Below are 26,163 nucleotides of genomic sequence, written 5' to 3'. Positions count from 1 at the left end.
TATGTATAAACCATACAAAGACTGCGCCCTACACAAGGTATTTAATGAATGTAAAGAACTGAACACTTTGGTGCAAGAGGGATGTGACCACTTAGAGGATCAAATATGTTTTTGTTCACACAATCACCCAAAAAATATTATTGCTATTCTAGCTACATCAAGCTGTACTTTGTTTAAAGAATGTTCGCTCCACATATTGCAGTACATGTTAAGCTGACCAACTTACTCCAAAGTCTTCCCTTTCTGGCCAGTCCTACACTAAATGCAAACGTGAATTTAATCTAAACTTTAACAGGATCATTGCTATGCTTTGTAACTGTATTGAGGCTTACCTGCAAACGGCTTTTAAAAGCAAATCCACCCCATGCAATAGCAGCTGTTGGACACCGAGGGAATTATCTGACACAAGTTGGTTAAGGAGGGGAGCTACAGTAAGGGTTTGGTCACAAAATTATGTAAACAAAAAGCCATTTGATCCTCTGTGCTCACCAAATACATTATTAATTCTGTTCTAGCACAGTGCAGAGGATCAGATGTCTTTATTTACACCCACCGTGTACCCTGGTGGTGGTTGTTGATGATAATAATGATATCTTAAATTTGTAAAGCGCCACAGTACTACACAGTGCCATACAGTAGGGGCAAAATAATGCAGACATCAAAATAAAGGGTAGGGAGGGCCCTTCTCATGAGAGAGCTTACATTCTAAGTGGAAGTGGGCACAGCTGAACCAAGATTGGTTCATGTTGCTTGGAGTTGATATTGGGACAGTTGTGAGGGTGGGTACATTAGTGTGAGTTGTATCATCAGGGATAAGATGAGCTCTAATAAACAGATGGGTTTTCACAGAGCATCTAATGATTTGAAGGCTGTGGGAAAGTGTGATCGGGCATGGTAGGTAAATTCATAAGTGAGTAGTAACACGGGAGAAGTCTTGTAGGCGGGAGTGAGAGGTGGTTACCAGAGACAAGGCGCAGGTCAGAGGTAGCTGTGAGAGGGAGAGTTTTTTTCATGAGGTTTGAGATGTAAAAGGGGTGTTGAGGGCTTTGTAGGTAAGGTTGAGCATTTTGAATTGGACACGGAGTCAGTGTAGGGATTTGCAAAGTGGTGCAGCAGATGTGGAGCAGTGAGAGACGAAGATTAGTCTTGCTGCAGCATTTAGGATGGAGTGAAGCAGAGATAAATGGGTGAGGGGAATGCCAGATAGCAGGAGGTTGCAGTAGTCAAGGCAGAAGATAATGAGACAATGGAAGTTTTGGTACCATGTTCGGTAAGAAAAGGGCACATTCTGTCCACCTTTCAAAAGGTGGAGGAGACAGAACTAGGGAATATTCTGGAAACGAAAGTGTAGAGTCGAGGGTGACTCGAAAACACCATAAAATTCAAGCGTCGTCTTCCCATTCAGGTGAATTAAATCAATGTGAATTAGCAGCTTTAATAATATTTATTGTTCACAAACTTGTAATAAATGGTGTGTGTAGATAGTGAGGAAATATATAATTCCATCTCTTAATTACAGTAGAAGTATATTTTTGAATAAGGAATCAACACAGTGAATTGGTACTGTTCTTTTAGGTAAAATAATAGAGACCAGCTCCCTAGACACCGGCCACTGTCCGTCATCGGTCACATTGCATAAAAGAAAGACAGGTTTAATTAGTTTGAACTCCTCCCACAGACTTAATGGATAGATAACACTCCCACCTTAACTTTAAAAGGGTGTTCTTTGCAGGTGTTCTGTTTGATTGCAGACACACCCTGTCAATCCTGCTGCTTGCTGTAGAAAAGATGCTTTTTTAAACCACTTCAAAATATGTAAGTTAAATCAGACTCTTTACTTTATTTCATTTATATTATTATATTATTTTGTCACACATATTTCCCCTACCTGTATCTCTTTGACCTAGTAGCTCTACTATACAAAGGCTGCAAACAGAGTTACACATTTCTGTGCAGAGTAGCATTTACATACCGAACTCCTTTCTTAGGAGGCTGTGGAAAACCAAGCCGTTTTTCATAAATATAAGGAGGGTATATACCAATGCACAGTAAATGACGTACGGGCCAGGATCCCTCTCCTGTTCCGCCATCCAATTTTTAAACAATTTGGAGGAGATTCGTTCTGAATGGTCAGATTACTTCCTACTTATTCTTTGGGTCTGTAGTGGACCACACACATGTACTAATAGCAGTTCTATTCTAACTGCATTTACCAACATGCCCAATAAGGATCCTTCTGATCTCTATAGCGCATTCTCAATCATTCTCTATCTGCTGCCACATATATGGCAGAATTATGCCAGTTGCCTGATTTTGCACCATGAGGCCAGCATAAGGATTGTGATAAAAGCGTTGATCACATGACAAACCTAACACTGCTTTTTTCTGTCTTTCCTTAGTCTCTAATATTTGACGAGGTTGACCTGTCGGATGCCAGCGTAGCAGAGTCGAGTACAAAAAATGTCAACAACAGCTTCACGGTAAGATGCAACTCTAAAATGTTTGACTGTCAACTACAGGCCTTCACCCAGTCTAATGTAAAAGGACTTGGCCCTAACAGCTGCTGCAAAGCTAATATAGAATGCAAAAAGATTATCTTTTGTACTTCTCGTATATTTAGGTTAGAATGAATCCTGTGCTGTAGATTTATAAGAACATTAGAAGTTAGAAATGGATTTTAGATGTGTTTGGGAAACAAAGCTATTTTTAGAAATGGTAAAAACAAAGATGAAGATGAAGTGATGTGTGGTGGAGGAGGAGGATGTGTTGCAAATTGAGCACATGAAACATTAAATGTTTGGGGTTCTCTTTTTGCAAGAGGCGGCTTTTGCACATGTAGTATTCTGTTCATCTGTAGGTAACACACTTCCCCGTCTAATGTTACTTGACTCATTTTTATGTAGTTCCATTATTAATGCCGTTGTGTTGATAATTGCGTTTGCAATGTCATATTGTAATTAACATCTTGTAGCATGAAGAGCAAAGTGCGCTGTTGGCTTAGAGGACGGATGTAGTTGGCTGCTGTTAATAGAAGTTGTTTCATGTTCTTTGTAAATCTATCCATACATATATCACTGCTGCTTAAGAGAGAGAACGCAACGACTGTACCTATTGGCAAGTCCCACTTGGATATGAGGACCATTTTAGGAGGTGTGCAGTGAAGGAGTTAACATGCAGAATAATTTTAATTTGGCGAGCTCTGACTTTACAGCCCACGGATTATGGTTGATAAATATAATTGGTTATTATCTGTCCCCTAAAATATAAGATATTAGAAGTCACATTGAGCTCCATGACTATGTGACCATTGGACTAGTGCCTTTTACGTAGATCACAGAACTCCGATGTGACGTCTCGTATCTTTCTATATTCCTATTTTACAACTAGCAGGGAAGAGGAAAGGGGACATCATATATAACTTCCTGATACACCCACTGTTCTTATGCTTCTGTGATAGAGACCTGGAGAAGGAGATCTATGCAGCATGCAAAGTGTTTTTATATAGGTCACTCAACTCTGAGGGGACTTCTAGTGTTGTGGGCGATGTAATAATCTTAGACTGTAATAAATAAAATAGATAAAAGGAATAAAGCAGAGAAGAAATAAACAAGACTGTATGAACAACCTGTCAATCTTGTCGCTCTAGCCGTATTATGGCATACCTCATCCATGCCACTATAGTGACATCACTAGTCATCCTTGTGCAAAGCACCTCCAGCGATGTGTGGAGGCTGCACGTTCAGCCAGTGGGGGAGGGGCTCGAGAAGTTACTGAAAACCAGAAGAAAGCAATTGAATTGTTTCTTTTAGTCCTGATTGCTAAGTGCATCTCCCCGCAGTGCCTGAGGAACACTGCTCAACCAGATAAAGAGAAGGAGAATGACAGGGCTAGTGATAGACAAGTGTCTGCAGGGTAAGGGGTCTCTCTCCTCTCTCCAGTTTAGAGCGACTTGAGAAAAATCTACTGAAATATAGAGAAAATGACCCCAAATCCCAGCACTCTGGTTAGAAGTTTCCACTTGTGTACATACATTGTATATAGAGGGTTTTGTTTCTGTGTTTTCCATCCCATCTAAGTAGAAGTTAAACGCATGTCTCGATGTACCCATCACTGCCTCTTTCTGTAACAGTCCATTTTCCAGGGCTCATCACCCAGGAGGACTTTGTATAACTGCAGCAACCAGTTGAAGCTTATTGGATTGGCTTCTGTTTCTTCCTTGCTTGATTATTCCATATCTGATGATTAATCTGGAAGAACTGAAGTAAAACCTGTGGTCCAAAACTAGGATTAAAAATGGTTGTAGCTTCTCTTCTAACATGTTCCTTAGCAGTCACTCCTTGTGTGACAATGTTATAACCGCTGATTAGAACCATACCAGTCCGCTCATGCTATACATAGATACTTTGCTAACATGTTAGTTCATAGCTAAAGGTTTACTGTGTTTTATACAAACTGTTGTTTTTGGCGACTTCAATTTGTTTTCTGAAAACAGATGGACTTGTAAACTCCCGCTCTGCCAGTTCAGTGGTGTAGATGCCACGCTGCATATGTTACTTTGTGATGGCAGATGAGATATTTTTGGCTCTGAACAGATTGGGTAAGAAACTAGAGTCTCAGGACATCAGTTGGAATGATTTTAGAGATTTATTTTGTTTGTTAAAGAGAAGTAAACAAATACTCATGGGAAAGCCTTCAACTAAAGGCAACGGATACATGTAAGGCTGCCGAAATGGTGTTTTGTTTTATGTTGGTTTTTTTTCATGTTTGCTTGCAAGCTGTGATCTCACTACAGTCTGCATAGCTGGAGGGGACGTACTGATCGTCCACTGAGCTTTATGCACATTGTGCAGTGGAGCATTAACAGGCTATATAAAAAAAAATGCAATTTTTCTGTTTGCCGTATAGAATTTAAATAAAACTATCATTTTATTCTGCATGGTGTTATCAATTTATAACACTTTAACTTGGACAAAAAACTTTTTCTAATGAAACGTAAAGAAGAAAAATGTAAGAAACATTTGTTCTTATGTCTCTCATTTTATATAATACTAACATTGCCCAAAGGTGCATATCTGCACTGAAACCTCCGCAGCCAATCAGCTCTTAGCTGTTATTTGTCTAGTGAAAATGAATCTGCAGAAGAAAATAAATGATTGGTTGCTATAGTTTTAGTAGTAATTTGCACCTTTGGACAAGGTGATTAATTATCTTCCATAAGAGAAAAGACAGTTCTGTGATGACGGAAATTCTCGATCATTTCTGTAGGTAAAAATCTCTGATAACAAACATTTCTGCTATTGGAGCAATGTGGGGTGTTCTTAGTTACATTTAAACATTTTGGCTGCCAAGAGATCAGTGCATTTAAGCAGCTTGATCCCCTTAAAAACAAGATCAAGCTGTCAGAAGGACCATTTGATGACTGATTCTTCATATTTAAATGCAGAAAGTGATGATTGCACTTTGCTGTACTTAACACCTGAACATATTTTGAGCAGGACTGCCAGTGACAGCCGTGTTATAAGGCAAGCGGGAACTCTGACTGGGACAGACCATCCAACCATAGAAATGGTAATGGCACATAGTGATGCCAGATTCCCATCAAATCGTGAGAAGTACATTTTGGGAGGTGATCTTTCTGGAGCTGCAACACCACAGATTATAAATCCTTAGATTAACAGGACCTACTAATGTATGGTGTCAATAGCCTTTGCTTAATCTATACAATAGTAAAGATACAACATATTAATAAAGTGCCTTGATACAAATTACTGAGACAGTTCTCTATATTATATCCTCACTTGTGTACTCCTTACATCCTTGTCACCAAATATGACGTTCCTAGCGCAACAGGTTACATACGGCCCTTTAAAAACATTCAAATTAATTAAACCTGAAATTTGACAGTGTGATGTTATACAGTACTTTGTACTGTTTACATTTCAATGCCAGCTCCAAATAAAACATGCTTGTAGTAGCTAGCGCCCTATTTGGGCTGATAATTCCTAGAGCTATAAAAATGGTTGTAACTGCACTTCATTATGTTATTATTACTGTACCACTGCTGTGATCGCCTATCATGTTTCCTAGAAAACATTAAACCGAAGTAATGATGTTACTGAGCAGTGACTGTTTCCAAGTTGGTATAATGTATTAGGGTTTTGTTGGAGGGGATCAGGGAAACAGGTTTAGGTAGAATAATTGTAGATTGAGACTACTTGACATAGCTGTCCTCTATATAGGGGGATAATACATCTCGTACTGTAGATTGAGGTAGTCACTGTTCTGTAAGTATCCAGACACAATATTACATTTCCCATACACCTCCATTCACTTCTCTGTAAACGCACTTCTTGTTTGCTGTACATTAGTCCCAGCCACACTATCGTCAATATATTTCCTTGACTTTTTTTAAATATTTAATATTAGAGATTGTATTAAAAGATAACTTACTCATATGCGGGTAAGATTATAAGGATATTTGAAGTCATTGAGAAGTTTTAATGTCTACAGGCTGAGTGATTTTATACAGGTCACAGAACTCTGTTACCCAGATCTTGGATGCTGCTCTTTACCAGCTAGAAAAGCACAAAGGTCATGAGACCTGAATCGCTGGTGACAGAGTGAAGGGAAACGCCCCTCTGAAGACGCTGAATCACTAGAATGTGACAAGCGATTAGCGTTTCCCTCATACTGTAATATGTCACCACAGCAGCTAGTCTGCTCTTATAAAGCTGCCCCCCTTCGTTGTTTCTTCTCTTAAATGCTGTCCTTTCACACCAAGCAAATGACTGATGATGAAATGAATTGTACTGTTTAATTTATAATAATTTAGTAGTGTTACATTATAATACAGCATTAAGTGTCCACTGCAGGGAGGAGGATCCCTGAAGAAAATATTCGCTACTATTAATGAAAGATGTTCATTGTATGGTTACATCTTCTATCGATTTTATAAAGAATATACATTGAAGGCAACACGCACATAGATATGGGTATCATTGTGTGCTGAAGGGGCTGTATAATATAACATTGACTTGTGACTTCTACAGTTCTGTTGTACAGAAATGTGTAGTTATGTTCTTAAATATGTAATGACTCCTTTTCCAAGCGGAAAGAGGAGAATCAGTCTGTCCAATGACAACTGCCTTTGTTGATGCAATGCACAGTTTTTGTAGCTCACAGACAGTCAAAATGAATAAGTTTAATGGAACATTTATTATGCGGGGATGGCTTTATTTTATGACTCATACCTGCCCAAATGATGCAAGTTTTTGAAGTCTCTCAATTTTGTTTTACAAATTCCGCTTTTTCCCTTTTAATGAACTACTTCTTATTTCTATTTACCTAACTTTACTTGTTTAAAAGACCTGTTGTATATGATCTTTCCAGAGAACCTTTCCATCATTTGTGCCTCCTATTGGTCTGCATTTGTTTTCAGTATGTACTTCTATTGGTACTTCTGGCCTTGTGTGTCTGTATTAAGCACTTACTGTGTCTGGCTGTGATGATTTGCTCCACGTGTACTTCGCTGCATTGTAAAATAGCCGGCTTGTGCTTATATTTTAAACCATGTCCCTGGAATTAAGACTACGGGGTATTAATGTGCTTAAGGCACCTATTTCATCATGCAGCATATGTACTTCATTGTTGCAGCCCATATTTAAAAGCAATAATGATAATGGTCTGTTTAATGACTGCATTCTGCCCATCCACAAATAGAATACTACTTAGCATTGATTATTTTGCATGTTTATTAATGAAAGTGGATGAACATGTCATTATCCTCACCGCAGTGAGCCTGGGAACAGTGGCTGTACCATTATGTTGATAGAAAGTGCAGTAATCAATGGTTCACACAACCTTTTGCCCACTTCCAGAATTGTATCAGTATTCAAATGGTTGGTTTGCCTTACAGGTTCTGTATGCTATGGTCTCGTCATACATTTGTATGCTCTTTCCACTTGACAAACACAGAATTGTATGCATGTCGCTGTGATTGGATAATTCCACCTTTCCATATATTTTTTTCACTTTATTTTTATACAGACTATTTCTTTTTTCTTTTTTATGCAAAACTAGTTTTATGAAAGAAAAGCAAAGCCAGATTATCAACTTATGTAATATTTTATATGCATACTTGCCTACTTTCTCATAGCTCTTTCCGGGAGAGGGGCGTGGCCAAACGCGTCATTTTGGCCCTGCCCCTCGCGACGGAAATGGTGGTTTGTTGCTGGGGCGGGGCCAAAATGACGCGTTTCACCGCAAATCCGGGTCATTTTGGGGTGCCAGTAGCGGGATGCAGGAGATTTGCCAGCTCTCCCGTGAGACCGATCCGAATTTCGGGAGTCTCCCAGACATTCCGGGAGAGTTGGCAAGTATGATTTATACGTAGTAATAAAGTTTGTAATAGAGCAGAGATCCCTGCAACTCTTCAGTCAATGGGCTTCAGGGAATCTTTTAAATCTGTCACAAGATATTTTTATATCCTTTGTGTTAATTAGTAAAAACTTCTTCACATACATCCACAAAGAGCCATCTGATTTAATATGAACTTGCGTTAATGAATTGTGGGTGGAGACCTGGATATGACCAATCACTCTCTTCCCCACCACCTTCATTGTAATGCATACTGGTTATTGTAAGCTTTTATTACTTGTGTACAAGTGGGGATCAGCATCTGGTCATACCAGCAGAATTGCTAGATGAGACTAATAAAAGTTACTGAACGCGGTTGACACTTAGGTATGGGACATAATAAAAGGTATTTCATGCCTTAAATATTTTCTACATGGACAACCATATAATTTGCAGTGTGAACATTAACAGCATATGTTTTACGTCTACACTGAATGCACAACACTGTATTTGTGTACTGTTGGTCTCTATGGTTGTAGGGAATACAGGGAATCCTTCCCATGATGTCATATTATCCAACCTTGTGCTCCACATTGTTCACAATGGTAAACGTTGTATGCTGCTTAGTGAAGCTGGAATTACATTGCAGTTTATTGGCTCCTCTATGTTCTGGCTGCTGAGCTGTCTGTTGGAAAACAAAGTAAGATAGCAGTAATAAAACATGCATTTGGCTCCTGGCTAATGAGAAAAAAACAGTTTTTTGCATTAAGTATTTATTGTGAAGACAAAAGATCTGTTATTGAGTTGGCCACAGCCTGAAAGACGTCTGAAATGTAGTTTGTTATATCTTGAAATATCAAGGACGTGTTTGAATTCGTTGTGTTTGATTTCTTCTCCATTTTGGCTTTTGGCTTTTCCCAGTTGTAAGCACATTATATTTTAGAGAAGAAGGGCATGATGCTTAGTTTGTAGCAATTCGGGTGTAATTTAAGCTAAAAAATAGAGTATTTCTGCCCATATGCTGAGTCCTAGGCGTTTCAGGCTGTGTCCAGCTCTCTGCCTGCCGCATATATTTGCCAGGTTTATCCCAAGCTTGTGTCAGGCATACATACACCCAGGTACACCTACACACAAGAATGTCCTTAGCACTAGACAAGTTTAACATTTTGGTTTTTATACTGAAGAAACACAATCACTGTTAGGTTTTATATAATACAGTGGATAATAGTACTCTTGACAGAGAAGTGAAAGTAGCATACACATTATTTTTAAAATACGCCTACAAAATCCTAGAATATATGCACGATCAAGAAAGAGCATATCCACTTCTGAGGTGAGTTCATAATCATCCAATCAGAAGCAGCTGGCTAGTGCTGGTGATTGTTAGTAGTGTGTATTTGTACCTGCCCTATAGCAGGCGGCTAACCGGCCTATATGTGTCTCCATGTTTGTCTGCCTCAGCTGCATATGCGTGAATACTACTTTACTGTACTGTACTGTACTGTACTGTACTCGGCCTACCTTAGACCGTCCCTTCCCTCACCCGTTCCACCTCCCCAATCGTAAGTATGTGCAAGTTTTCAATAAGTGCAACTTTGCGTGTTAGCGCATTTGTGTTCTCTTGCACAGTGCAAATGCTTGCACACTGGCGTACGTTGAACTCTGCATCAGGCCGCAATTGGAAGTGCAGACCTAATTTAATGCATTCTTAAAGAGCAAACACGCTCAGTCATTACTTTATAAAAACACATTCTAGCAATACAGTATAAGTAAAATAGCTGAATAAATGACAAAGTATAAGTGTGTGTGTCTAATATTACCTGTTTCTGAAGTGTCCCCCCGCCCGCACACTGCTGCATCGTCAAATGATGATGGGCAGATGACCCAGAGTTGAGGCTTGGGATTATGGAAAGGACTGCATATGATCCCCCTCACATAGAGGTGATCCTTGAACGTGTAACCAACAGTTGAGGAGTGGCTTCAATTAAAAATAAGGTATTTCATGGCTTATTTCTGTAAATAAATAAGGTGCAAAGGTGAACTTATCCTTTAATTTACTCTGTCCATCATAGCGTCTGTCCCATCCAATTCAATATATAAGAAATGTAACCGCTCAACGTGGCAACTGTTATTCTGAATAGAACCAGTGCAGTGAATCTGTGCAAAGCCTGGCTTTTTATGCAGTGGTTAGTACCTACCAAAAGTGGTCCAAGGAAGCACATCCAGTGCTCATTGATGTGTGTGGGAACTGGACGTTAGCCCATCTGGTCCAATCCCACAGAAGAGCTGTAGCACAAATTGCTGGAAAAGTTAATGCTGGCTATGATAGAAAGGTGTCGGGACACACAGTGCATTGCAGCTTGCTGTGTATGGGGCTGCATAACCGCAGAGCAGTCAGCGCTTACAATGGACAAGTGAGCGGCAGAACTGGTCCATGGACCAATGGAAGAAGGTGGCCTGGTCTGACTCACGTTTTCTTTTACATCATGTGGACGGCTGGGTACGTTTGTGACGTTTTCCTGTGGAAGTAAGTGCATCCTGGTGCCATATGGAAAGAGGGCAAGCCGGCAGAAGCAGTGCGATGCTCTGGACAATGATTTGCTGGGAAACCTTGGATTCTGACATTCATGTGGATGTTACTTTTGACACCTACCACCTACCTAAACATTGTTGATGGCGAAGTACACCCCTTCATGGCAACGGTATTACCCTGATCTCAGGGGCCTCTTTCAGCAAGATATTGCACCCTGCTACACTGCAAAAATTATTCAGGAATGGTTTGAGGAACATGACATGGGTTCAAGGTGTTGACTTAGCCTCCAAATTCTTTGTGCCAGATACCAATGGACACCACAGAGGTCTTGTGGAGTCAATTCCTTAACGTGTTAGATCTGTTTTGGTGGCACGAGGGGAACATACGCAATATTCGGTTTGGGTTTTAATGTTGTGGTTGATTGTTGTATATAGGAATGAGTGAGGGGCAACAAAACAAGGTTGGAGGCAATGTGGAAATAATAATTTCCACCAACAGCTGCTATTCTGCTGCCTTTCGTATCAAGTGGCCACAACACCTCTCAGATTGTAAGCTCATCTGGCCTAGGCCTTCTTTACCTTATGTTTCATGTCTTTGTATTTTACTTTGTTATACCAGAATTTCCTGAATGTACAGCGCTGTGTAATATGTCAGCACTTTATAAAAAAGAAACTAACTTTGTATATATTCATTTATGGATATTGGGGAGTCTATTATATACCTTTTTTCCCCTTCTATCCAATTTGCAATATCTTATCTGCAGCGTTTCATTCTGATCATCTGATTGTCACACGGCTATCTACGCTCACTCATCGGCTATGTTTTCATCTGTCTGTGGGGATCAAGGAAGGCCTTTAAGAACAAAACGTGTTTTGCTGTTTCTCCATGTTTAGTGTAATAGTTTTTCCAGTTGATGATGTTTCAGAGCAGACATATTCAGCCGTTATGCCACCCACGTTTCAGTGCATCTCAATTAACTTTTACATGATCTGCTTCCTGTTATGGCTGTAATGAGCTCCTTACTTTTCACATTGCAGAACACACTTAATTGTATTATTTCCGTTTCTTCACTTTGTTCAAAAGTGACTTTTATAGTTTCATTGCTAGTCCATACAGCACTGTAATTTTGCAGCTAATGACTGTACTTAATGTTATTTTTAACAGCGCCGAACAGTCTTAAATGTAAAGTCTTTTTTTTTTTTCCCAAATGGATATGGCAGTTATACAATAGTTCTGTGACTTTAGTTGGTCCCTTCCCCCCAAACATTAGATACATGTATGTGTAAAACGTGTGATACTTATAAGTACTCAGATGTCACCACTTCAGTGTTCATTATGAAAACTTGGTGCTATAAGGATTAAGATGCTCCCAAGTAAATGTATTACAGATATTAGTCACATTGAATTCCTGTGTCTTTATACGGTCAAGAGCTGTTTTTTATTTTATATTTTACATTAGGGATATGTTGTGTATACTTTAGAATAGTGTGTGTATATGTATGTGTGTGTATGTATATGTGTGTGTGTGTGTGTGTGTGTGTGTGTATATATATATATATATATATATATATATATATATATATATATATATATATATATATATATATATAATATATATATATTTTATTTATTTATTTATTGCATTTGGTACTCCGTTATATGGATAGTAGAAGTCACTGAGGTGTTCTGTGACCGTACACAGGCATTCCGTGGGTGGAATTGTCTTAATGGACACTGCAGTGATGACATTAGAGTCGCTGTATATACACATTCAGAGTAAATGTATAACCACCGAGTTGTGATGTCGTCATGCTAGTCTTTCTGTTGCTGAGATAGAAGCTAACTAGACATGTTTTGTCTTCACGGACCGTTTCACATTCTGGTGAATTGTACTAATTCACAGGCAGGGAATCAATAGATTATGTGTAGAAGTACAAAATAACCTCAGCTACAGCCTTCATTACTGCCACTGTTCCTCCGCTTCCCTCAGTGCGCTCCATTATTAAAGGGACTGCAAGCCTATATTTCTTGTATATTACCATTTTACATTTATCTAAAGTAAATATTGCGAAATGAGTGTATAAGAATAATCTAGTTATAGGACTTTATCCACTACTATAATAGTGCTTATAAGTGCACTTGTGTTCAGTTTATTGCCGTTCCTATGACAGAGTCCTCCTGTCAAGACTTATTGAGGCAGTTTAATACCCTAAAAACATAATTGCTTTGGGGTGTGGCCTAGTAGCAAAGATATGTGACTTTATTGGGAGTGTAGGTTTTTGACAGAGAATTATTTAAGCAAACATTTACACATTATCTTCATTGTGTATGGCTTTTGTTTTTTCTTTTTGTTAAAATCCGATATGAATGACGCAAAAACAAGCAGTGTTTTAATGAGAAAATCAAGAGGGTGTTCCTAAAGTGTTTGTAGGAAGGGACTTTTGTATTTTCTCCACAATGTGCATTTTCCTTAGCACTTGCCTACAAGCCAAACTAGGCAAGGATGGAACATCCCCACCCCCCACCCCCTTGTAAAGCAAAGACCATAAAGTGGGTGTGCACCCACGTAAAAGGCCATTGTGTTTAAACAATGTCATTTTTCAGACTCCATTCTCCGTCCTCCATCTAATGTTAGGTACACATCGGTGATAGCATGAATCAGCCAACATCCAACCATTTGGTCAGATATCGTGTGAGTGTGTATAGTGACACGATGATCCAAAGTTGTCCCAAAGTGCCGATCATAGTTTCATTTGGTTGCTCGTGCTGTTCAATATTTTCTGACCAATCACCGACCGATCACGTAGCGTGTATGCACTCATGCTGACGCTTTCCATAGAGTTTACAGAGTCGTGTTCTTTTCAGCCGATGCCAACGATGAATGTCCTGGTGACTAAATGTAGAGTGCTGTAAAAGGAATAATTTATTTGTTCATTCTGAGACCGAATGTTTTGTTTCAGAGTCACAGAAGCTAACGAAATTTGTTAGGACATGTAGACAGCTATAACAAGGTGGTTTTAATCAGTGTGACAATAATGAATGGATATTGTACTGTTATTCTCTGAAGACTAGAAGACCAGATGAAGAGCACAGATCTGAAGGTAAATCGTGTCGGTGTGTATGCATGAGTCGTCAGACTGATCGGATTTTCAGTCATAGGCTCAATCATTTGAGATAATACATCAGTCAGAAAATTCTTCCGTGTGTACCTTGCCTTAGGTTGGGTACACACTACAGAATTTTCCTACCAATGTGTTCTCTACAATGAGTGTACTAACGACTGGGGGGGGGGGGAGGGGGGGAGTCCTGCCGATTCATGTGTCCACATTATAAATGGTTTAATAGGTTTACCCTCAGATATGTTCGCTTCATCTGTCATAACCGTGGGCTGAAAAGATCGTGACTCTGTACAGTCTATGGAGATCCTGATAGTGAGTGCATACACACTGCAGGATGGGAAGGATGTTGTTCCATAGCTGAATGAGATTTATAGTTCTGCTGAACAATCAAAGGAACTGATGGGGCTTTGGAACAACTATCGTTCATCGTGTACACACTGATGCAATATAGGGCTGAACGGTCGTTTATCGGGTGATTGGCCTGATAATTGGCTGAGAACATTAGTGTGTTTCCAGCCTCACACTGCTCACAATACACCCATGGGTAGTCCTAACCAGTGCGATCACTTCCTCATAAGAATAGTCCCAGAGAGCCACAAGCCTCTTACACAGCAAAGTTCTGTGACTGCTTCATTTTCCCTTATTTATAAATCATAACATTTTTATTTGGTACACCTTTTTGTTTAATTTGTCTGTCTTCCTTCCCCAAAAAATACTCATCCTGCATTATAAGGTTCAGTATGTCGCAGTCCACTTTGCAGTATTTGGGTGTAGAAAGCAACTTGGAGTTCAGTAACCTGTAATGTAGAACTCTGCCTTTATCCTTTACAGAAGGTGATCCATCACCATGCAGGAGTCCAATGCCCTTATATTTCACTAATTTTGTGTAAATTCCCACTCTACAGCAAAGTGCACATACTATTCCCTTCTTACAGCAACTATTTCTACAGGTAAACAATGTAATATAGTTTGAAAAGAAACGAACAAGAAAACAAATTAAATCCAATCTATGGCGCTTTGAAAAAATATTAGTATTAGAATGAGCGCTACTGCCTTGGGGTCCTTATTGTGCATGTTACCCTGTCCAGTGCTTTCTTCACAATTACTAGGGACTCAGTGGTTAGTAAACACTTTCACTGTAGCTAAAAAGTAAAGTGGAAAGAAACCCAGAAACAAACTCTGTATGTACAATAATTGCCCTATCTCACTGTATGCCTCCAAGCTGTATCATTAGCAAGAGGTATCATGTTGGTACAGCCAGGGCTCTGGCAGGTTGTCTTACAGGTTGGTGTAAAGCTGATTTCAGTCTGCATTTATAGATGCACTAGATTACTCTAGAACAAAACATAAGGAAACTGTTTTTACACTTCAAAGTCAGCGTATGTCTCCTATGCAGGCAGAAGGTTTAAACATGTTCAGTATATTTTCTCTACAGCTTACTTGTTCCGTCGGAGCCCTCCCACGCATTTTCGTTTGGATCCGTCCCTCTTGCAATGTTGCAGACACCTATTTCTAGTTTTCATGTGCTTTATCCCCATTAACACCCTGCTCTAGCTGGTGACAAGGCGCGATAAACTGTGTGCAATAAGCATCTCCACATCCTACAACTAGAAACGTAAATGTTTTTACCCCTAGCAAATATGCAATTAGACTAAAACCGTTCTTTCTATTTTTAGGATTTGAATATCATTACATCAAAGGTTTCAATGACTCCTAAAATGACTGTACGGATTCTAGACTTCTTGTTTTCTTGAGTTTGAATAACGGGAAATGTATAACTAATGTAACTTTGCTAGAAATCAAATGTATTCCAACAATTGATTTTCTTCCTGGATTTTCTATTCCTTAACATCACACCAGTGCACTTAGGTGTAAGACCAGGCTGCATGTTTTAGTAAGACTTTCCTAGCCACAGAGATAAGTAAGCCTCAAGAGTTGTATTAGAAAAATCTCTTTTCTCTTTTTTTTTTTTTCCCCTTTCCTGTAACAAAATCTGCTAATGAGTCTGCTGGGATCGGGATAAATCTTGCAGTGGTTTACAAGGAGATGAAAGTGGTCTTTTTCCTTCACTCTCACACACTTTTTTTTTTTTTTTTTTTTTTTTCCCTTCATCAAGACACAATATGCAAAGCTTAAATCATTATGCAGCTTTGAAGAGCATCTGATCAGTGCAATTGAAAGTCGCTCCCTGGATCTCCACAGTCGCTTGTAACACCACCAATACCTTAGTTCTGGGAGATCGGCATCCTTTTTTATTTATTTTTTTAATTTTCATTATTTTGTTTTTCATTTACTCAGATAATCACCCCTTTTAGAAGACTCATATTGTGTGCAGAGAACAGGAAGGAGATGGAGGATTGGATCAGCTCATTAAAGTCTGTACAATCCAGAGAGCATTATGAGGTAGGTGAATTCTTTCTATGATGACATGAAACTTGTGTGATTAGACTGGACATACTGGCTCTGACAGATGGATGCTAATTTATGGTGGTGGGTCCATGTATCTTATAACCATACTGCTGCATGCCAGTCTTTAATAGATGCTCAAATTATATGTCCACATCACAATATTAGGATCTAAAACAGATTTATTTTATTTTGTGGACTAATTTCACTTTTCACTACCTGAGGAGTAAATCTGCATATCTTTATCTTTTCTGTATTTTTGTTGAAGCAATGACATTGTCATACTCCAGCACATTTCTAATAAGTACATTTCAATTACAGCTATAAAACTATTTCTAGGTGCCTGCTGTGTTGGAGCCTGTAACATTTTGTCTATGTTTATTGGAAGTCATGTTTAACTATTAAATACATTATTCAGAAAACTTCTAAGCGTGTTTCAAAGGAGGCATGATTTTTCTTGCTTTCTTTCTTCATCTAACTTCTTATGTTTTTTGACTCGTACACAAGTGTGATGGTAAATACTTAGCAAGTACTCCCTTAAGTGTTTGTTTATACCAAGTACCCCTTATTCTGAGTAAACTTAAATCTCTCCTCAAAACTTGCATTTTGCAAATAACACATATTGGTTTTGTATATGTTGTTTTCTTTACTAATAAATGTTAATGTTGTTTTGAGGTCTATTTATTAGACTGTACCTAATCTATCTGAGGTACAACTTGGGGTACACACACACGACAGGTTGAGAAACAAAATTGTGATGTTTTATTTTGTAGGGTTTATATGATTGAATGGAAAGCACATAATTTTTAGAGCTGGAAAGTTTTGTTTTGTTTTTTTTTTATCCTGTAAAACACAAATTCAGGTTATAAACACTATTCCTCTGAGAAAAGTCGGTGCAAATGTTTTTGTGGGGGCTAGAATTGACTGTTGCAGATTTTCCACTTATTAGAAATATACTTTAGACATACAAGGCATTTGGGGTACCTGTAATCCAGGTTCCCTGCGCTTGCCTTTCACCATACACAAATGGTGTTTACTTGGTAAAGTCTATAGTGTGTAGCAGGGAAAACGCCAACAACTTTTTCCATTCTGGTTTACCAGGATCTCTAAATTTCCCCCCTACCGAAATATCACACAATGCAGGAATCTCACTGTGTTCTAATGATTGCCCCACACTGCAGTATTGGGTGATCCACCCAGTACTGCAACGTTTTGTCCAAAAATAAAACCCGTGCCCGAAGATTATGATCTGATTGAAATCGATGTGCTCATTATCGGACATGTTGGTAAATGCAGTCAGAAGATTACCGATTACCGCTTTTGGCGGCAGCTGCTCGTCCGGAGAACTAAACACTTGGGTCACACCCAGTTTGCGTCTTACGTGTTTTGTCGAATTAGACTGATACTTTTGTTTGTACTGTGTGTGACCAATGTTGGAAAGTAAGGCTGCATAATAACACTGCATTATGGCTTTTTGTTTTATTTCCCTTTTTTCCTTTTTTTATTTTATTTTTTTTATTATGTCTTTGACTCTTAGGGCTAGATTTACTAAGCTACGGGATTGAAAAAGAGGGGATGTTGCCTATAGCAACCAATCAGATTCTAGCTTTCATTTTGTAGAATGTACTAAATAAATGAAAGCTAGAATCTGATTGGTTGCTATAGGCAACATCCCCACTTTTTGAAACCCGCAGGTTAGTAAATCTAGCCCTTAAACTTTTGGTCATTTTTTGTTTACTTTTTTCTTTTGCTTGCCATTTTATGATAATAATTATATTGTATTTTTTGTGCTTAGATTCTTTGATCCCACCACTGTGGTTTTCATGAAATGAGTGGGCTATGTTTTACTCCTGCTTTGTATGCTTTTAGCTCATATAAATGCATGGAACTACTTTAGCTGTAGCTGTACTGCCAAATTTTGTCTCAACTTCTCCCTTGTTAGACCGCACAGTTTAATGTGGAACATTTCTCAGGAATGCATAACTGGTACGCCTGCTCCCACGCCCGACCTACCTTCTGTAATGTGTGCCGAGAAAGCCTCTCTGGGGTCACCTCCCATGGACTGTCCTGTGAAGGTACGTTACCCCTTACTGTCTTATGTAGCTGGTAATATTAGATACTGATTGAAGGTTTCAATATCACTGTGGACACCTTAAATAACGGCACCCAGGTCTTAGAGGCACATCATAATACATTTTATGCAGTTTAGAATTACACGGTACAGAAGGGTGCATCTTTAGCGTAAATGCAATATGTGAGGTGCTTTTTGCCTGTCGGATGTACAACACTAGGCGTGACAGAGGAAAACATAGGCATCTATGTATGTTTGGATTCATATAGTACAGGCCTGGAAAAATATACATAAAACTCAGTATTTAAGAGTTGATAACTGAAATAAAGAGAGTTTAAAGTGCTTCAGAAGAAATAAGATTTCTATAAATTTGTGTCTGTAGAATTTATTTTTTAATTTAACAATCTTGGTTTGCAGCCAAATTTAAAGGTCAACTTAGAAAATACAGTATGTAATCACAGTGAAAACTAAATAGTAACAATTAGATAGATAAAGAAACTGGGATATGTAATACTATTCATTTTATACATGTTATTGGGGAGGGGAGGGTGGTTGACACATAATAGGAGCAGTATTTAGTAAATGAGCTTAGGGCACATCTACTATGACTATTGTTCACAGGTCTAGCTCAGGGATAGGGGAACGAAGGCTACTTACATAGCCAGGGCCCCAGATCTGGTGAAATTTAGAATTTATTATTTTTATGGTACTTTGTTCAGTTTTGCATAGGCCAGAAAGCTATCATGTTGTCTGGGATCTGTGTGGGCTCAGTTGGTGTGTTGCAGGGATTCCCAACTAGTATGTTAGTACACATTTATGTCATAATACCAGGCTGAATGTGAATTCACTGGGGAGGGGTATTGGCGTAGGTTAAAAACTCTCCATAGGGTTGCTATTTAAATTATATATCTATCAAAATAATCTGAATTAATTAACATTTGATCAGATTTTAAATGTATTTTTACATTTTTTCCATTGCTTTTAGTTTTATTTATTACAATATTTAAAATTATTGTTTTAAGGATAAATCATGTAGCCGGCGTGTCACATGCGACTGGGTAACAAACTACTGGTTTGTATGGCTTTGCTTATAAGGCTTTTCATATTTCCCTATTGAGCTGGAGCAGTTAAATAAATATATATATATATATATATATATATATTTTTATTATAAAGTCAGGAATTATTACTTTTAATATCTATTCCCCCCCCCCCCCCCGAATCCTGACTGCAGACACATTATGATTACCAAAATTAATAAAAGAAATAGTTCTGTAACATCACAGGATTGACACTTTTTTTGTGTTTACCATAGGAACTAAAATGTAAGGCATTTATCATCATCACCATTTATTTATATAGCGCCACTGATTCCGCAGCGTTGTACAGAGAACTCATTCACATCAGTCCCTGCCCCATTGGAGCTTACAGTCTAAATTCACACACACACACACACACACACACGTCAATTTTGATTGCAGCCAATTAACCTACCAGTATGTTTTTTGGAGTGTGGGAGGAAACCCACGCAAACACGGGGAGAACATATAAACTCCACACAGATAAGGCCATGTTCGGGAATTGAACTCATGACCCCAGCGCTGTGAGGCAGAAGTGCTAACCACTGCGCCACCGTGCTGCCCGAAAGAGAAATAAATCATGACCTCAGGGAAAAGCAGCCGTATACAGCGATAGTACTTGTTGGTGTATATATAATTTCCCTGTTATCACGTACATTTTCTGAATTTAGTGAAACGATGGAATTGGTCACTTACTAATAAGGGAACCACATACAGCAGACCTCTAATGGCCAGGGTTTATCCTCAAATATGAGTTTCCTCCCACAATCCAAAAACACACTAGTAGGGTGTTTGGCCTCTGATGAAATTATCTTTTGTGTGTCAGAGATTTTAGACTGTAAACTCCAATAGGGCTTGATAATTTATAGGCACTATATAACTACAGAAGGATGATAATAATTTAGTAGTTTCCAAGTACATGCTAAACCAAAAAGGATAAACTATCGTTACTTATAGCCATTCAACCAGTGTCACTTTTTTTTTTTCATCTTTTTATATGTTCTTGAACGTAACCTTTTTATTACAGTAACAATATACTGCTTGGGGGTTTCATGGGGAACTTTTCCTGTTGACAGTCAAGTTTTTGTAAATCTGGATATTCTGCATTCTCTACATACATTCTATTGTGTGAGTTCTGTTATTGAGGGCTATGATCTTAACAAAAGACTAATTGTTGCTAGGTGTACATAGACATCTGGGGAAAGTCCAAGGTGTGTGAATATTTTTTTACATTTGTGTGTATGGTGTTAGAGTTTTGCTGTGTTTTCAGTCTATACGTTCAGATTGTCGGGTCTAGTTAAGATTTCTATCGCTTATCGCTGCAATAGAAAATCACTTATGATAATTTATTACTAAAATCTCACCGAGGCAGCTTGAAGATACTGGCTCGGAGTGATAAGAGTTAACTTACTGCATTCCCAGGCCGTTCTCAAGGGATATGCGCACGCGTGAGGCGGATCATGCATGTGAAGAAAAAAAAATGAGTTAAAATAGAAAACATTATTAAAACAACTGAAAAATATATTGGCCATTGAAAAAAATGCTTTATTCTAAGAATAAAGATTTTTTTTCACTGATTTTTAACTGTTCTATCCATCCTGAGATGGTGATAACAGGGATTGTGGCTGGTCCTTGTTAAATAGGCTTCCCCTAGCTTTATTGTGACCCCTTGTTGTGTAGGGTGTGTTGCTGAAGATAGGGCTTTTCACCCTATAATAGACAGAACATCATGTTTCTATTGCACTTGTCATGGTGCTCACTGATCTTAAATGTGGAGTTTCCATTCCCCCTGAAGTGAAGGCATATAGCTAGAAGGTTGTAAACCTAAGTCTTGCCTTAATAAAGGTTTGCCTTTACAGCTGTCCTCTTACTACTTCATCAATTTCTTTAGCCTAAATGTCTAACATCTGATCAGAAATATCAAAATACATGATAAGCTTCTGTTTAGTTTTGTGCCTACAAATGAGAAACAAGTGCTTGAAATAAACCATCCCAAGGTGCTGCTGGAGAGCCTGCTTCTGCCACGATACCGAGTCACTGAGACAGACAAGTCACTATCAGTATGCAGCCAATTACAAGCAGATAGAGCCTAAGTAATTGCTTGTCATTCAGTCTTCCTGATCTATGTACAGAGGAGAAGACGGCATGGTTGTATTACTTTCACTAGTAACCAATTTGCCTCATGGTGCATTTGCTAACACTCACGTTTTTCTACACCTCGCAAATACAAAAAATGGTTTTGTACTGTAGTGCAGAATTAATATATTTTAAAATGTCACATTTTGTTAAGCTTCTATTTAATTTTTTATTGCTATAATTCATATTTTAAGACTCCGTTTCTAAATTGGAAAAATAGGTCTGCTCTATAGCCATCATTGAATGTTAAACAAATATAAGAAATCTTGTTCTTCCACACTCTACAGAAAATCCGAACAAATGCTTAATTGATACCAGTTTCAAAACATTTTGTTATCAGTTAATATGGAGTAATTAAGTCTTTTCTCTAGTTTCATATGTGACCGTATTGAGAACCTTCAATGTTTTACTTTTTGTTACTTGTACAAAATACCAGAAATTAATGAATTTCTTACTACATTAGATGACTTAGTAGAATATGGTACTCCCTGTACGGCACTGGCTCAGTCTCTTTCCTAGTACAACTAGCTGCCCCTGACTGACTTTGGGAAATTAAATAATTGCCATGTGCATTATTGCAAAACATGCTTTATTGCTGAAATTGGATTAGCTTTTAATGTGTGTAACACAAAGATACAGTTACACCCGGAAGATGTTTCTGTAAAGTGTTCCTGCTTGGTAATATTATGTAGTCTAAAGCACATTTTTTGTAAAAAAAAAATGTTTGTTCCTTTATATTCTATTGCTCTTTTAGAAGGTGTCGGGTGGATCAGTCCTTGATCAAATAGGTCCACCTATGGTGCTGAAAGTCCTAGGGTTATATTTAGTAAACTGCGGGTTTGAAAAAGTGAAGATGTTGCCTATAGCAACCAATCAGATTCTAGCTGTAATTTTTGTAGAATGTACTAAATAAATGATAGCTGGAAAAAACAAACAAAACTTGTTTCAGCACCAAAGTGAAAGTGGCTTTTTGGTGGTGTAACCTGTCACCTACATGCTGCTTCCCGAATCCTTATGGTGTTGTAGCACACTGGTGAAACAGCAGCTATAGGATGAATTTTGCCATGACATGTCAAAGCTATAGTGTTGTCCTAAACAAGTTCAAAGAGTAAAATGAGAAAAGCGTTGCGAAAGTAAATTCTCGCTTATATTTTTATTGAAAATTAAAATATAGTTAACGTTCTAAGTGTATAATTTTAACTTTCAATTCTTGTGACGCACAAAGCCTGATACTGCTACAACCTACTTTAAAAGACACAGACTTTTGCTTCACAAATATGTGAAGATTTATAAATTTAAGTCTGTTTAAAGGGAGTAGCTCCTTAAAGCAGACCTGTAGCCACGGTGTCATGGTGATGTAAATACATTTCAGTTACATGCTACACTATATATAATAATTTCTTTCCTATGTCACATGAGACAAAATAGTGAAGGTATACGAGAAGACGGCTAAGAATTTGGATTAAGGTGGAACCAAGAACTTATTCTACATCAAACTTAAGGAACTTTAAATCTTCCCATACTTTCAGGCAGTTGATTACTAGTATTATTTCTTTACACATCACAAGTGCACACGACCTATTTCCCACTGTGTTTTATTCCTCAGATGTCATCTGTGCAGATCCTTTTTGGAATAGCGAAGCTGTACTGTGGTTATGTGGACCACTATTCCAGTGTTTCTGTGGGTCATTTTGAGTGTCTGAGTTTTTTTTCTTGATTTTTAAGATCTTTCCTGGACTTCAACAGTTTTCATTATTTTCCATTTCTTAATTATGTTCCTAACAGTTGAATCATGAAACTGGAACTTTTACATATTTTCTCAGTCTTCACCCGTTGTTGTAACAGTTTTTGTGTTTGTTTTGTTTTTTTTTAAAAAAAAATATTTAAAAGAAAAAAACGATGTGAAATTAATTTACATTTCTCTACGAGAACTGCTGTTAGGAAAACTGTGGGCATTGACTACTTCACGCTCAATGTAGTAGCGAGTCCTCTCTGGCACCATCGCAGACTTTTCCGGTTCGTTTTATAAGATGCCCTCTTGCTTTAAACCTAATTTTAATTTAAGGATTAAGGGGCATATTTATGTAATATCGCACAATATGAAAGATAGTTTTCAGTCCTCATTGCATAGATAAGGATTGAACTATCTTTCATATTTATTAAAAAACCTTCACACAAACAGCAGTTCAGAAAAACTGCTGTTCCTGTGAGGTGCAAAGCTTATCTTTCACTTGCCTCTTCTATTCTCCTCCCATGCAATGCTAACTGCAATGATGTTTCTTCCTTTCAATCCCTGTGCTCATGCGCCAACTGAAAACCTTGGGCATGAGCACAGAGATCCCAGACTGCAAGAAGGTGAGTCATGTGACAGGGAGGGATCACATGATCCCTTCACACATGCCCTGTGCAGTTCTGCTCTTCAGAGCTATCTTCAGTGAACATTTTCAGTTCTGTTAAGCTGGCGCACATTAACATGATTGAAAACGTAATTTCGGTCATTGGTTAATAACGTTACTGAGCACTCCCCATACACTTTTGTGGGGACTGCTCAGTGAAACGAAGAGAGATACAAAGTAGCAGATATTTACCATATCTGCTGTGATAATAAATCTGAGTTTTGGAGATTTAAGTGGGAATTTAAGTTTGATAAATAGGCCTCTAAGTAGTCTATCGAGGGGGGGGAAAAACCTCTGGGTCAACTGGGAGAGCACATGTTGCATTCAATGATTTTTAGGATTTCAGTTTGTTAAATTCAGTAAATAGTAAAATATCTCACATAAGTTTATACCCTGAACAGGTTGAGCTAACTTATTATCACTTCAGTGAAAAATGCAATTTTGCAAGTGTGCCCAAACTTTTGTATATATTAGATAGAGAACATGCTCTCCATTGTCTGCAGTTGTGCTAGGGATAGACCCATTTATGCTAGTTTAGGTGCATTCTCTTCTACAGTCGTCCCGAGCCAATGTAAATTAATGTTTGATAGTAATTTCTAGTTAAAAGTCAGTAACTTAAAAATCATTAAAAAAAACAGACTTCATGTTTGTGAATTGATGAAAGGCAAGTTCCTGGACATTATGGTTTCTAATTACTGTTGACAATACTTTCTGTTCATTCTAGTTTGTAAATTTAAAGCTCATAAGAGATGTGCTGTAAGAGCTACAAACAACTGCAAGTGGACAACGCTAGCTTCCATAGGCAAAGATATCATTGAGGATGAGGATGGTGTGAGTATGGATTTTTGCACTGTGGCTTCCTCTTCTGTGAAATAGGGAGCTGTTTTAACAACATAATTTAATTGAATAGATTTTTTTTTTTAGGACACAGACCTACATGTCTGGGTCAACTCTTAAGCCCAAAATTGAAAGTTTCATTTATGAACCATATAAGCAAAATATTTTTTTTTATGTTACACTGACCTTCCACTGCAGCTCTGTAATGGAACTGGGAGCTAATAGTTCACTTTTTAACAGCTGAAGCCCCTCCCACATCTTTAGGACTTTGTCCTAATAAGATCTGACATAAGTTAAAAAGTTGACTGCGGTAATTTGATCCACTGTGACATCACTGGCCACGTGTATAAAACCACCAATCCACACATTAAGTTTGCAAACCCGTCTGTCACTCTGTGTCTGCTCTGTTAGAGAAGCACCTCCCTCCCACAATAGCAACCTGATGCAGGGAAGTAAGAGAGAATGATGGATGTTTTTAGTTAATTAAAAACATAGACAATTATTTCATGTTCACTCTTCAGCTCAGCATTTATTAATGCCAAATAGATGATTTACTAACTCTTTAAATGAACCGTATTACAAGCGTGAAATATGAGTTAAACTCTGCTGTCTGTCTTATTTTTGTTTCTTACCATTTTCCCTCTTCAGATAGCAATGCCTCATCAGTGGCTAGAGGGAAACTTGCCTGTTAGTGCCAAATGTTCCGTTTGTGACAAAACATGTGGCAGTGTATTACGCCTACAGGATTGGCGGTGTCTTTGGTGTAAAGCAATGGTGAGAATGGCATCATTGATCTGTACTGTCATTATTCTAATATAATGTAAAATTCTCATTATAATTTGTTGTCTAAAATACTGAAGTGGTATCTCATGCCTATCCAGATATTTCTCCACTATAAATGAATCTTTCATCTTACACCATTGCCAAACATTCTTCAAATCTCTAATTTCCACTCGGTTGTCTAACCCACGACGTCTCTTTGCCACCTGCCATTCTCTTCTCTGCCCACCTTCACCTCATCCCCCTTCCTCCCTCACAGACCATGATTTTGCCACCTACTTCAAAGAAAAAAATCGACACCATTCAACGAGTTATTTCCTCATGCCAAATGTCCACCCAATCTACCCACCTTCACCTACACTACCCAATTCACCCTCAATTCATTCTCTCCAGTAACTGAAGACAAAGTCTCTACACTCCTCTTATCTCACCCTACAACCTGTCCCTTCGA

General features: G+C 38.2%; 1 protein-coding gene across 6 annotated transcripts in view; it reads left to right on the top strand.

Moving 5' to 3' along the window:
• DGKH (diacylglycerol kinase eta) overlaps positions 1-26,163 on the top strand; it is a 157,285-nt gene that overhangs the window by 78,143 nt on the left and 52,979 nt on the right. For 5 of the 6 annotated variants that reach the window (XM_075199767.1, XM_075199766.1, XM_075199768.1 and 2 more), the window contains 5 exons: positions 2,400-2,480; positions 16,306-16,410; positions 18,356-18,488; positions 24,820-24,926; positions 25,581-25,706. In XM_075199767.1, the coding sequence (XP_075055868.1) occupies positions 2,400-2,480; positions 16,306-16,410; positions 18,356-18,488; positions 24,820-24,926; positions 25,581-25,706 (552 nt within the window). Of the gene's footprint in view, positions 1-2,399; positions 2,481-16,304; positions 16,411-18,355; positions 18,489-24,819; positions 24,927-25,580; positions 25,707-26,163 lie in introns of those variants that run through there. The other variant, XM_075199770.1, reaches the window with a different exon arrangement.

The sequence above is a fragment of the Mixophyes fleayi genome, chromosome 2, assembly GCF_038048845.1.
Source record: "Mixophyes fleayi isolate aMixFle1 chromosome 2, aMixFle1.hap1, whole genome shotgun sequence".
In the NCBI taxonomy this organism is placed as follows: domain Eukaryota; kingdom Metazoa; phylum Chordata; class Amphibia; order Anura; family Limnodynastidae; genus Mixophyes; species Mixophyes fleayi.
Note: the sequence above shows the minus strand (reverse complement) of the source record. Positions and strands in the feature narration are given on the sequence as shown.